Source organism: Grammomys surdaster, unplaced genomic scaffold (genome assembly GCF_004785775.1).
Source record: "Grammomys surdaster isolate TR1022 unplaced genomic scaffold, NIH_TR_1.0 188, whole genome shotgun sequence".
Lineage (NCBI taxonomy): Eukaryota > Metazoa > Chordata > Mammalia > Rodentia > Muridae > Grammomys > Grammomys surdaster.
The window spans coordinates 3,527,483-3,541,911 of record NW_021604633.1 but is presented as its reverse complement, the minus strand read 5'-3'; the positions used below and the strand labels follow the sequence as shown (position 1 = coordinate 3,541,911).

General features: G+C 42.8%; 1 protein-coding gene across 1 annotated transcript in view; it reads left to right on the top strand.

Annotated features, from left to right (window-relative positions):
• The window catches only part of Dcdc2c (doublecortin domain containing 2C), a 67,363-nt gene extending 56,513 nt beyond the window's left edge, over positions 1 to 10,850 (top strand). The window contains exons 10-11 of the mRNA XM_028768910.1: positions 7,437 to 7,484; positions 10,814 to 10,850. Of these exons, the coding sequence (XP_028624743.1) occupies positions 7,437 to 7,484; positions 10,814 to 10,837 (72 nt within the window). The 3' untranslated portion in view covers positions 10,838 to 10,850. The remainder of the gene's footprint in view (positions 1 to 7,436; positions 7,485 to 10,813) is intronic.
• Positions 10,851 to 14,429: the final 3,579 nt, after the last annotated feature.

Sequence of the window (14,429 nt, the reverse complement as noted above, 5' to 3'; positions counted from 1 at the left end):
TTTTTGATGACTTGCTGTGATTTGTCCTCAAAAGAACTACACATGTTGGCTATAGTTGGGGTCCAGGAACCCAGGTAGCCTTGTGAAGCAGGGAGGGCCATGTGTCAGGACTAGCTTCCCTCTCTGTCCAGCAGCATCGGTTCAGCTGGCTTTGTGGTACTTCTTCTGAGGTGTCTAATTTGACAGTCTCCTTTGGCTTGTAGTGACAGCTTGTCCCAAGCAGAACGAATCACAATGACATTCTAGTTTCTCTTTTTTGTTGTTTTTTGTTTTGTTTTTTGTTTTTCCAAGACAAGGTTTCTCTGTGTAGTCCTGGCTGTCCTGGAACTCACTCTGTAGACCAGGCTGGCCTCGAACTCAGAAATCCGCCTGCCTCTGCCTCCCATGTGCTGGGATTAAAGGCGTGCGCCACCACTGACCGGCCCAGTTTCTCTTTCTGTCTTGGGGTAAAGCTGCACAGACTCACCTCTCTCAGCCAGGTGTCCACTCTCTCCCTGTGTTTCTATTTATTATTAGAGTGACCCTAAGGAGACAGTTGACTTTCTGGGTTTCAAGGCTCCCAGCTCCTAATCTACCACAGGAGAATCACTCTGAATCATTTCCTTTCCTATAAGGTAGCCAGAGGGTAAAACTGCTGCTTTCAGGAGCTTCAGTCAGGTATTTACATACGAGTGTAAAAATAAGGCCACATCTCAACTTCCTCTGAAGTCTTGTGGCTTTGCATTTTAGCTGCAGTTAGAGGGCATAGGCTACAATTTTTGAAGAGAAGCTAGCTGCCTGAGAGAGCAGCTGGATGTGGAGGCTGCAATGCAGGTGCCACCCAGCACCAGTACCACCTAGGCTAGTGAGACTACCTAATGCCGGTACCACCCAGGCTAGTGAGGTCATCCAGTGCCAGTTCTACTCAGGATGGTTAAGCTATCCAATTTCAGTACCATCCAGGCTAGTAAGGCCATATTGGTTCAATGAAATTGTGCTAAATACATAGAAGGGAGACTTCACTGAAAACATACTTCTATAGCCAAGGACACTAGAAATGGAAACAAACACGGATTCCATTTTCAGGGGACTTGGGCCCTGGCTGATGTGACTAAATATCCATCAACATGTATAAATGGCTCCTTTGGTTTCACAGGCATATGGTAGGCAGAGATTTAGCCAGTTGGTCTTTATTTTGATCCTGTAAATTTCGAGCACTTTAAGTGGAGGGGTTCATGCTGATTATCGTTATTTTTAGCAAATCCCTTCAGTGATGTTCTATGATCTTTTACTTAGGTGTAAAACGATGATTAGGACCGCAGCATGGTGCAAAGGAGAGCGAGTCCTGAGCCTGCAACCCAAAGAACTGATAGTAGCCCTGGACCTGCTGTCGAGGGCCTATGTCGACACAGGCCAGTTGCAGGGGCCCCATTTCTTCATTGGTAAGATGAGGCTGAGGAATTAGATGTTCCCTATTGTTGAGATCTACAGTTTTCTTTTTTTTTTTCCCCCTCAGGAAAATGAGGCAATTTCAAATCCTAGAAGACCAATTCGGGGTAGTAATAAGCTTCTGTATCTCCCTGGCTACAGAAATAATTTTTGGCTATGTTATATTGGTGTTGGCAGGAATTGTTCTGTAAGTTTGAACTTAGGGGGAGCCATAGGGATGGGCTTCTTTCGTAGAGACACATGAACAAATGGAATCTCTCTGCTCAGCCTTGGTACTGCTGCTCAATAGAAGCGGGGCTGGATGAGCCATTCTCTGGTCCCCAGGCATAGGGAAGGACTCAGAATGTGTTCTGGCCTGTGGCGTGGGACTGACTTTGAACCACTAAAGGTTTGAGTTTTGGGTCTAGAGACTATCTATGGAAAAAAACAAGGGAGAAATGATTTTAGAGAAAAGTGTTATTTTCTTACCTTCTTTTTTAGATATTTTCTCTTCCACTGATGGGTCTTCCTTCCTTCCTTCTTTTTCTTTTCTTTCTTTTTTTTTTTGAGACTTCTAATTATCCTTTTGGTAGCAGAGCAATTCATTTCCTGTATGGTGTTTGATGTTGAGGCAGCCTGTGTCAGTCTTCCGGAGTCTTCTTGAATATGTATATGTTTTCTAAATTGTTTTACAGTATGACTGATAGAGAGACTCCCTCATTGCCCTGGAGTGTGAACTATAGGCTTCCTCTGATTTATAGACAGTTTTCTTCAAATGGATCCAGAGAAGTTGTCAATGACTATGGTAAAAATCTCCAAGAGGAAGTTAATATGTAATTATTTAACAAACAGTCTTAAAATGCTTACGATTTGAGAGCTGGAGAGACGACTTAGAGCTTAAGAGCATAAGAGCACAGGCTGCTCTTTGAGAGAACCAGGGTTCTATTCCCAGTACTTATATGGTGGCTTACAATCACATAAAACTCCCATTTCAGGGTGTCCAATGCCCTCGTCTGGCCTTTGTGGGCTCCAGGCACACAGGTGGTGCACAGACATACCTGCAGGCAAAAACACATACACACATAAGAAATTAAATTAAAATATGCTTGGGAGTTGAGAGAGGAAAGCGAAAAGTTAATCTAAGTACTGAGACCCTAAATGTCTCTACCTAGTTTAAGGAAGCTATATGCAGTGGGAATCCCAGTGGGCGACGGTTCTTTCAGGTAGCAGCTTCCCTCCTTCAGTGCCGTGCAACAAAACCAAGCCATTTCATTTCACCTTTCTGGCACCCACCTAAAGACAATCAGATGCAGGGTGGGGGAGCAGTCCTTCTCCACCCTTTTCTTTCTCCTTTTGGACCTGTGCATGTGTCTGTGTAGCCTTGGGTGAGGCTCTTTTGTACTGGGGTGACCTTTATCCAGCTTCTCATTCATTTTCAGCTGATTCTGTGTATTTGCTTTTGACTGGTCCTCTTGGACATTTGATGGTTACTGTGTGTCAACCAAACACTAAGGTCAACACTCTCGCCACTCCTGAACGATGCTAGAGTGTACTCTTATCTCCCGACTTGTATTCTTTGCTTGAATTTCCTAGCAGTAAATTTCATAGAAACAGCGCTTACAGCACAATAAATTGTCATGTGTTTCTGAGGAGGACTCTAGCATGTTTTTTTGGCACTATGATAGGACTCGGGTTCAGATTAGGAGCATCAAGATCCCAGAGCTAGGCCTTCCAGCTCCTTCACAATTTCTCTCCTAATTGGAAGCACTTCCTTAAGTTCTCCCTGAGACGGCATCTCTACTGGCTTTGCATGCTCTGAGATTCTTAGGATATCAAACTTATAGTCCCTCCCCTGGCAGCACACAGTGAGGCCAACCCCTGGCTAGCACTTCACATTTCAAACCCTTTATTTGCATTCAGTTCACATGTATTGCATGCCTGGATTTTGATCATCGTCCTCAGATTTGTTTTCAATCTTGGTCCCTGCATTATCCACATGTCGTTGGCTCTGTGACTCTGCATCTGTCTGCAGAGGTCAGGATGGAAGAGCCTGCCTGGGGAGGTCTTCTCCCCCAGTGAGCAGTATGGACATCCTCATGCTGAGGTTCTGAGGGGTGGCAAAAGATGTCTGTAGTATTTAGTTTTTGTAACAAAAACTTAATAACCATCTTATAGTTCTGTAGATTAGAGGTTTGACATGGTCTCATGGGCTAACAACCTGTATTTCTGTCCAAGGAAAATCTGTTTTCATGCCTTTTCCAGTTCCCAGTTTGTATTTTTCGTTTGTAGATCTTTTCTCCCTTTTCAAAGCCAGACTCCTTTCTCTAGTTCTTCCTTTGTGTTCCCATTCCTTCTGATTCTTCTCTTCTATCTCAAGGGACCATGGGATTGTGCTGAACACATGTGGATATTCTGAGGGAATGTTTCCTGTCTATCGCTGCCTTAATCCCCTCTGCAGCCCTAATGTGTAACATAAGCTAACATACCCATGGACTCTGGGGCTAGGATGTGGATAGCTTTCAGGTACCATGATTCCAAGTTCCAGTCCTGCCAAGTCCTGTGTGAGCTAAGCAGAGTTCTTGTGAATGTCCACACGTGCATATGGGTGCTTAGCTGTGTGGAGATCACAGGGCACTCTCAGGTGTCGCTGTAAGTCACTCTCTGCCTTATTTATTTATCTATCATGTGTGACTGTTGTGTGTATGTGGGCACATCTGTGTCACAGGGCATGTGGAGGTTGGAGGACAGCTTGGAGGAGTCAGTTCTTTCTATCAAGTAGGTCCTGGGGAATTGAACTCAGGTCTTCAAATGTGGTAGTGAGCACCTTAATCTGTCAAGCCATTTTATCAGACCTTCTCTTTTCCCCCTGAATCTGGAGCTCATTGATTTAGTTAGACTGACTGGTCAAAGTTGCAGGCATCCTCCTGCCTCCGACTTCTCAGTGAAAGATTAACAGATGCATGCTGCAACTGCTGGCTTACGTCGGTGCTGAAGATCTGAACTTGGGCACGTATGCTTGTGAGGCCACCATGTGGTTGGAATCCTGAAGCATGTAGCCTTTCTGGACTGCCACCTTCCACTTGGTAATCAGTCTCTTTAAAATTCCCCTTTCTGGCAAATGTGAACAGAGGACTTGTTACAGCCATCTTTTGGTCTGCCCAGCACTGGTGTCTGTTGGTCAGGCTCTGTGGCTGTTTTGCTCAAACTTCTTGGACTTATGGAAAACTGAAGTTGCTATAAGTCTTAGCTCCCTGTGCTTTTATTTTTTCCTCTATAAAACTGAGAAATTAATGCTCAGTCTTTAAGGTTCCTGGGAATGCGTAGTTGGAAGAGAAAGAGGGTATTGGAGACACCTAAAACAGTAAGTAATACAGGCAGAGTGGAGGGCCATAACATACAACAGGAAGGATCCCAGTGAGGAAGGGGCTGGGAGGGGGTGGAGCTGGCTGTGCACGTGGTGAGCAGTGGGGAAAGTGGCTGGGAGGGTGTGCTGGCTGCTCATGGTGGGTGGTACACAATGTCAAGAGTGATAGTCACACTCTGAGGGTGATAGCTGTCCTGGCAGTTATTGGTTAAGTTTGGGTTTGCATTAACTCAGGTGGATGACTTTTCCAAAGCCACATGAACCAGAAACATGTTTTCTTTCCATGAGTCCACGTGTTTCTCCCCCAAGGCAGAGGAAGTACTTCTCTGTGTGTGCTGTTAGAATACTGTGGAGGCTAGCCACTCCAGGTCTGTGGCATCGCTTGCAAGCATTCACTGGCCTGAGAAATGCAGAGAGCTTGACTTTGCTTTTTCTGAACATTTTCCAACAGGACAAATGGATCCTGTATCATGGTATTCATTCTCTCTCTCTCTCTCTCTCTCTCTCTCTCTCTCTCTCTCTCTCCCATAATTATAAGGGCTGTTGTTCTGTTGACAGAGAATTTAAGGTAGCTGACGATAAAAAGAGAGATGAAAGACAACAGGACACCTTTAAAGTCAGAATGAAAAATAGAACACAAAGCCGCACACGAACGTCAGGAGGGATCGTGTGCTGAGAGAGCAGCTCTGCAGGGCTGGACGACTCTGTCAAGAAGGCTGATGCTTTTGTGCCTGCCACCCCACCTGTCTCACTCTTCATTTCTCTTTAAGCTTGATAATTTCTGAACACAGATTGAGTATTCCTTATCCCAATTTCCAAAATCCAAAGTGTTTCTGAACATTTTTGGACCCCTACCTAAGGCCGAGTCTGACCTCTCACAGTGACCGTCATGACTTCTGTGCACTATACTTGTGTAAGTTGACCCTCAGTAAATGGATTTTGTATCTAGACAATCGGGGTGGTTGCCAGAGAGCCGCAAGATGAACTTGTCACTACAGAGCTAGCTACTACTGATTGGGAATACTTTCTTGACACTGACAGTGATTTACTGAGTCCAAAGTACTTTCTGATTTAACTGTGATTCCTAAAGGACTTGGGAAATGCCTTTGCCGAAAAATTTAAGGGCTGGTCTAGCTACAGAGAATCAATTACCTAGGTAACAGCTCCGACAGCCAAAAATTAAATGCTTTCTAACTTGGGGCTTCGATGTTTTTATACACTAGTCACGTCTTAAATCAAAGAATGGATTTATTTTCACAAATCGCAGCTAACATCTCGAGTCACGGGCTGTTGAACCGTTGTTGTTTTAGCATTGCAAAACTATATGTACGCAGGAACAAGTTTTGTTGTTTTTGAGACGGGTCTCACGTGTCCCAGACTGGCCTTAAATTTGACACAGAGCTGAGAGTGACGTTGAACTAGGTTCCTCCAGCCTCCGCCTGTCCAGTGCTGGGATTACAGACATGTACCATCATGCCTAGTTTGTGTGAAGCTTGGGGTGTAACCTAGTCCTTGGTGCATGCTGAGCAAGCACTCTACAGACTGAGCCACCCCTCAGTCCCACAGAGCTTACAGCTGGTACAGCAACTGGACTTCTCTGTGAATGAAGATGTTCTGCTGACCTTCTGCCAGCTAATTCACGGTGGCCTTTGAAACCTCATGGCTCTAATGAAAACTGGCCTTCTCTTCAGACTTGAAGTTCTTGATTTTGCATCTCTGCTCCCATTTTCAGATCCACCAGCTTCTTCTCTGGGCAGTGTGATCTCGGCAGCCAGTCCTTTCATGGACTCTTGTAGTTCCTGCCTTCAGTGACAATAAGCTCTGAAACTGGGCAGGCCCATGACTTTCAGGTCTTCAGAACAGCCTGGGTCTAATTCTTAGTTCATCAGAACTGGAGTGCTTCTTAACAAAAATGTTCCCATGCTAGTTGTGCTGACACTGATGTGGAGACACGGGGACCCTTGAATATAGCAAATATTTTAGCTGGGAGGTAGGGCAAGAGCCTCTTGCAAACTTCACAGTATACTTGAAATCAAACCAGGCTTGTTGGTTGGACTGCTTACCTGCGGCAGGTCTTCAGAGAAGTAGTATTGGATACGTGTCATACTTGTGTGGGTAAGTGTGTTTCCCTGGGAGAGCTAATATTAGTTGCATGGGGCTCGTTTTAGTGTTCTTCATATTAGTGTAAATATTCTTTTATTGTTATCTGTGATCCAGGATTCCAAGATTAGCCACTGAGGAGCTTTGTGTGTTCTGGTCAAAGTCCTACTGGAGAGGATCTACTACCTGAGTTGCAAAAATACAGGATAGGAATCACTACCACCAGCCATTGGGAGCAGTATGAAGCTGAAAGAGGGAGCACTATGAAGCTGAAGGAGAGAGCAAAGCCAGTAAACTTAAGCAAAATATGCTTTTTTCTTAAAGAAAGAGAGCGGGCAGATCAGCGTCCAACCATTTTCCAAAGAACGATAATGTCAGCATCGATTTCTACATAACAGAAGCATGGTTATATTTTCAGTAGAGTCATTTTTACCAGTCTGAAATTCTCTCTAAGCTATCCAGACGGTTGCATTCCACTGGTTCTCTTAGCCATAGGTGGTCCACTGACAGCTCACAGTGAATCCTCTGCTCAGTTCACTAACATCTGTGCTCCTTTTCATTTTAGCATCTCTCAAGAACTTCTGCAAGAATAAAGAGGTGGTTCCAACGCCTGGTAAGAGAATGCACTATGAGTGATTGTTTGCACATGACATAAGGTGTGGGCAGAGGAGCATTTGGGGCCACTCTGTCTATCTGAGTGACTACAGTGAGGTCACTTTATTGCTAGCCATATCTGCTTTTTTCTGCCACCTGTGCCAGTTCAGATAAATGGACTCTCCTAGCTGTGCATGCAGTTTGCCAAGCTGTCCTCTGAATGATGATCACTAGGTCATTTGACAAGCGAATTCTTTGACTTAGCATTTGCTAGCACTATATGCCGGTCAGCTCAGTTTAGGTAGACTTGTTATTGCTTTGTGCATTTATTTTGAAAGTTCACTGCATTTATCCTGACACTATATTAAAGAAAAGATTAGAGAAAATCTTCCAAGACTGGTGATAAGTAGGACACTTCAGATAAGCATGTACCCCTGGTGTACTGCAGGTGATAGCCTTAGCCACAGTTAGAAGCTTATTAGATGACAGGTTGAATTATGAAAGGAAGCTGTGTAGACCGCAGGCAGTGCCAAGAACAACTCCTTGATCTCACTTATGGTTGAATTTGAAAGACAAAGTGAATGCCAGGATTTTGAAAATGGATTCTTATATAACTTCACACGACAGGAACATTTCTGCCAAACTGTTGTTTTATATCTTCCTTTTGTTATATTACTATATTATCCATATAGCCACATTTTTATGCCTTTATTGTATTTTGAGTTTTGCTCATTCTAATGTCATATGTCTTCAGAAAGGGTCTATGTGGATGGAATGAAGGAATTTCTGGGTTCGATTATGATTTATTCCTTTATGTTTTATTTATTGAATATGTTGAGTTTCTTCCATATGTCACTTGAATGCTTGAGAAAAATGATGAGTAGGATACAACTCTCCTGCCTCAGTTGCTCATGCCTGGGGTCTGCCACAACCCTTATGTGGAGTCTTAACTGCATTCACTAGGGGACAGTGAGGAGTCAGGGGCCAGGAACAACTACCTTAGGCTCTGACTTCTACCTGGCTTATACATGACATGTGACAGTCTTTATGTTTTCTTCTAAACCTCTAGTTCACACATTTATTTTCACTACTTAAGTTTTTATAACAATGTGTGTGTGTATATATATACATATGTATATATGTATGTATGTATACATGTATGTATGTCACTATTAACTTTTTATAACAATGGAAACTGTATGACATAAGCATTAATTTTTTTATTCTCACAGCAAGCTTTTAGCTATGCCTACAGTTCCTGTAGGCATTTATTTTTCTAATTTCCAAGAGAGAATTCACTGAAACCAAGAGAAGGAAGTGAGGATTGTCCAAGGCTATTTTGAATGCTATTTTGACACTCCAGTGTCATGACTGCCCTTTAACATAAAGCCCAGTATAAGCTGCTCATTGTGGATTGGGTATGTGCTGACTGAGGAGGGACTGTGTGTGAGCACAACATATCCCCACTGTTCGGAGTGATCTCATATGTGTCAGGGTGCAACTTTGGTGGAGAAAGTTGCCTATGCTAAGTGGGATGGTAGAGAAATTTAGTAGATACCCGGAGACAGATCCCAGTTACAATGACGGACTGCCAGACACTGGGAAGAAGGATGCTAAGATACAAGACCCGTATAAAGGACAATTGTTAATGGTCAGCAGGAATTTGCCTGTTGGATACTATGGAGAAGGAACTGTGGCAGATGGATCTGAGTATTAAGGTTCATGGGAAAGCTACAGTGAATTTTGAGAAGTTTGGCTCATTGAGTGTGCATGGAGTCAAAGACTGGTGTGTGAGGAAGGAAAGGAACATAACATGGTAAAGCAGGGCTTGGCTCTTTTGTCCTTTGTGTTAGTGACAGAGGAAGGTTGAATTGCAGTAAGGAATATCAACTCCAAATCTCAGTGACTCTGCATGGGAGAGCTTTCTTTAATGACCACAGAAATCCCACTGTGGGGTAGAATCTCTACTGAGCTTCTCTCTTCCCTTCATGACTTACGTGTCCTTGGTGCTATGATGTTGCCCATCAGCACCTAGTCTCTGAGTTTGATGCCAAAGAGAAAGGCAGAGGCAGGAATAAGTTGCATTAAACACTTAACCCTCTCAATCCAGAAGGGATGAGATGTGACTCACACTCCTTTGGCTGGAACTATTCATTTGGTCCACTAAGATGCAGGTGGCTGGGGATGCAGATCTGGTAGCCAGCTGATCATGGGTGCCAGGTCCTTATTTGCTATAATATTTTTTGTCTTGTAGATAATGCTAAACTAGGAAGATAGTTGACTAAATTTATGTATTATTCTATAGCAAAGGGAAGACAGGAGTATTAGGGTGTAACCCTAGTATTCTATCAGATGAGGAGACCTGGGCCAAGACAGTAGGGACATACAGGGGCCAACAGGTATCTAGGAATAGAGCACATGGTCTAGACTTGGCACAGTGGAAATAAAGGGTTAGGATGAAACTAGAGTTGAGGTTTCTGATTTGAGCTTTGGCTGTTGTAGCTAAAGATGAAAGGGAGAATAGGCTGGGCAGTGGTGGCGCACGCCTTTAATCCCAGCACTTGGGAGGCAGAGGCAGGCGGATTTCTGAGTTCGAGGTTAGCCTGATCTACAGAGTGAGTTCCAGGACAGCCAGGACTACACAGAGAAACCCTGTCTCAAAAAACCAAAAAAAAAAAAAAAAAAAAAGGAGAATAGATTTTGATGAGAAGGTCAGAGGTCAACATAGTACATTTTATGCATGTCATGTGGGTTACCTGGTATCCTCCAGGTTCTGTGAGGCTCCTCTATGAAGAGGCTTTTTTTGTGTTATTTTCAGAGGATGATGGTCTTGATTTCCTCAGATCAATTATGGTTAGCTTATCTCTGGTGTATGCAATTTCTCAGGAAGAGCTGGTGTACATAGGTTTCTTCTATGTACTTTATAGACTGTCTTGTTTGTGTTGAGCACAGGCTCCAGATTCTCCTGTGTTTTCATCTTTTTCCTTTTCATTTAATAAAAGTACCTTCCTTGTCTCAGTGACTCATAGAAAAATAAGGCAACTTAACAGTTAATTTTCAATGAAAATGGATTATATGTGTGTAGTTACTCTCTGGTGACATTCCCTTCATCCCCCTTTCTCAGGCATCTATTCTATTCTTTTAATACTTGCTTCAGATTGTGTTTATACATGAGAGCAAACATGATGATACAATCAAAAGAGCATTTCAAGTTTAATACTACATTCGAAAATTTTCACTGTCATTACTAAATCCTTAATATTATGATAGCAACATTTGTTTGTCTGTGATTAGACGGCTACTCTATTTATTGGTGATTTTGTCTTATTTTGTTTACTGGAAAAAAAGAGAAAAAACAACATGACATTCTAGAAGAAAAACCCACACCTGCTCTGCCAGAAACCCAAGCAGAAGCAGAAGTTCAAAGAGATCCATCAATGGGACAAGAATCATTAGAAGAGTCATCATTAACTCAAGACCAAAGACATGAGCAACAAGAATCCTTTGTAAAGTCATCTTTGGGAACATCATCTCCAGAACAAAGACCTGAGAAAAAGGAATCCCCTAGGCAATCATCCTTGGAACCATTACCTCTAGAGCATCAACTTGAACAGCAAGAGATACCTCTGCAGTCATCCTTGGGACCACCATCCCCAGAGCAACAACTTGAGCAACAAGAGGTATCTGTACAGTCATCCTTGAAACCATCATCCCCAGAGCAGCTACTTGAACAAGAGACTCCTGGACAGTTATTCTTGAGACCATCATTTCCAGAGCAGCAACTCGAATGGCAAGAGATACCTGTATACTCATCTTTTGGATCACCATCTCCAGAACAACAATTTGAACAAGAGTCCTCTAAAGAATCATCCTTGGGACAGTTTGTAGAGAAACCACCTGAGCAATGAGAATCTCCTAAATAGTCATCCTTGGGACCACCATTCCAAGAATATCCACCCAAGCAATGAGATCCCAAAGACAGTCATCCTTGAGATAAGAATCTCAGAAACAGATGACTCTGGGACAGCACATGAAACAAATACCGTGATAAAAAAATATCAGCCATATTGTGAAGAACAACAGTCAGGAACTGGACAGGACCGTAGGCAAATGAAAATAAAACTAGACAATTTATTTTCATATTATGCTGATATATGCCAGTAGGGTATTACAATTGTCAACCTCATATTTTGATGGCCAGACTTAAAGTTTAAAAGATGAGTAAGATTAAATTCATCTGGAATCCCTTTCTCTGTTTCATGATTAAAAAGGTGGGAGGGGACCATATGTGTCTAGACTTAGTGTATCTGGCTGTCTGGAGCAGATTTTCCCTTTTAGCAACATCATCCCACACCTCATGTCTCAGTAGTATTCACTGGATTGAGTCTAGATCACATAATACACAGCTATTCATAGTTATTTCTCCCTACTTAAAGCACATTACAGTACTTATACACATATATTTATATATAAAAATACAAATGTATTACATATACACATATGCCCTGCTCATGTCAGGAGTAGAAAGTTGAATGTGGTACTTAGAATAGACTCTTAAGTTAGATTTTTCTGGTTTGGCTTCTGCACTTGTTCTGTGTTTGAACTAGCTAGTGCCTCACATTCATCCCAATCCGAGGCTAATGATGTACGTACTTGTAGGTTGTTGGGATAATGACTTATCAGACAATACTTCATGCCAGACACATGGTAGACACCAAACATGTAGTTGTCTTTTTTGTTAGTTCACTAGAGAAAACATAATTTTATCTAGATGTTAAGGTAGTTACTACATTTGGCTCTTCTGATGAACTAACGGTTTTTCCTTCCTTCCTTCCTTCCTTCCTTCCTTCCTTCCTTCCTTCCTTCCTCCCTCCCTCCCTCCCTCCCTCCCTCCCTCCCTCACTCACTCCATATTTAACTCTTTACATTGGTCTTTCTTTCTTTCTTTCTTTCTTTCTTTCTTTCCTTCCCTCCTCTCTCTCTCTCTCTCTTTCTCTCTCTCTCTCTCTCTCTCTCTCTCTCTCTCTCTCTCTCTCTCTTTCTTTCTTTCTTTCTTTTACTGTAGAATAAATATGGAGACACAGCTTTTAGATTATATCTTTAAAAATAACTACACTTATTTATGTGCATGTGGAAGCCAGAGGACAACTTGCAGGAATCAGTTTTCTCCTTTCACAATGTGATTCCTGGCACTGAACTCAGGTCATTGGTCTTGGTTGTGAGCCTTTTTACTCAGTGAGCCATCTTGCTGGCCCTGAAACCCGGCTTGTAGGATTGAAAGCCTACTTAATGATAGTCAGTCCTTCATCTGCGTTAGCTAGAGTCTAAGCTATGGCTTCAGTGTATTTAATGTCCTGGTGTTTGACTCCATGGTAGCATCTGATATACCTTCAGGGGGAAGTGAGTAACCAAATGGAAAGAATCTTCATCCTATGGCTGGCTGGCTTTGGTTAACAGTTAAGTTTCTGGTAGAGAGCTGTTTTATCTGAGCTAGCTTCATTTCTGGACTGCTCTTGTTACTGACCACTCTCTAAAGTTGTCCTGTGATGGAAGGAAGTGCGTACAGAAAATGACTTAGAATGCGTGTGCCCCCACCATAGCTGAGCATGTGGAGCTGTTCCCTTCCCTCAAGATGCTACATTGGTCTTGGTTGTCATTGTGCCTTAGGGTCATGGGTCAAGGATGGGGCTTGTGTGAAGTCCCATGGGTCATGGAGCTGGACATCTTGTTTTTCTTCAAACTTTCATTTCAGGTTTGTTTTAATGCCAAGACTTTTGAGTAAGTCTAATAAAATGAAGCACATACTAAGGCAAATTACAGTAATTTTAATTTTGTGGATATTTAATTAAAAAAATTAAGAACTACTACTGTGTCCTGCTGGGGCTCAGTCATTGGAGAGAGGTCTGAGTATGGGGAAGGGGCCAGAGGAGAAGCTCAAGAGGGCTGGTTATCATTTCGTAAATGAATAAAAAGTACAAGGTGAAAGAGACCATAGTGCCTTAGCATATTTAAAACCCAGAGCCAGGGTCAGGAGTGGGGAGGAGTAAGGAAAGACCTGAGACATGGATGGAGTTTCAGAGCAGCGGGCAGGTCACCACACAGCAGCTGGATTCAGATTCCTAGGGTGCGTTTCTGCATGGCTCCTGTCTTCTCTGCCATTGTTGCCTAAGGTTGTGAGTCCTTGGCTCTACCTTGCTTCCTAACCAGTTAAAGTTTAAAGAGTCGCACTGAGTTTCCTAGGCTGGTCTTGAACTTGGAATTCTCCCACCACACCTGACAAGATCCAGAATCTTTAATGAAATTGCCATTTTGCAAGCCCTCTCTATTTATTCTAAATTGACCTTTTATAGAATATGAAAAAATTCCCCTTGATGTTAATATTCTCTGTTGGGAGTGGACAAGATTGCCAGGTCAGTTTCAGACAGGATAGAAAGATGGGAATTGTGCAGAAGGACAAAGCTCCTCCACTACAGAGTTGAACCTTCTTTCAGCAGTGCTGTCTACATGATGCCAAAGAGACATAGTGACACCTTAGGAAAAATAACTTAGGAGAACAACTTCCAGTGAGCTCCTAGGTGGAATTTGCAAGTATGATGGCCCTTGGCTGATTAAAATATTAATAACTGATGTGGAGTTGCTGAAACACATGTCACTTAAGATGACATGGCTACAGGCAAAGCTAAAGCAGTATCTGTCCAGGGATGCATGAGAGTTTCAGTTGTTGCTCATATTCTAAGACATCACAATACACATCACAAACACACAGACACCACACCACACACCACACAAACACAATAGATACAGACAGACAGACACATAGACACATACACAAGAAAAGACACACATACACAGATACATGGACAGACACATGCTTACACACCACACACACACACATACACACACACACAGACATATACACACACAATAGACATACAGACAGACACATACAGACACATACAGAGAG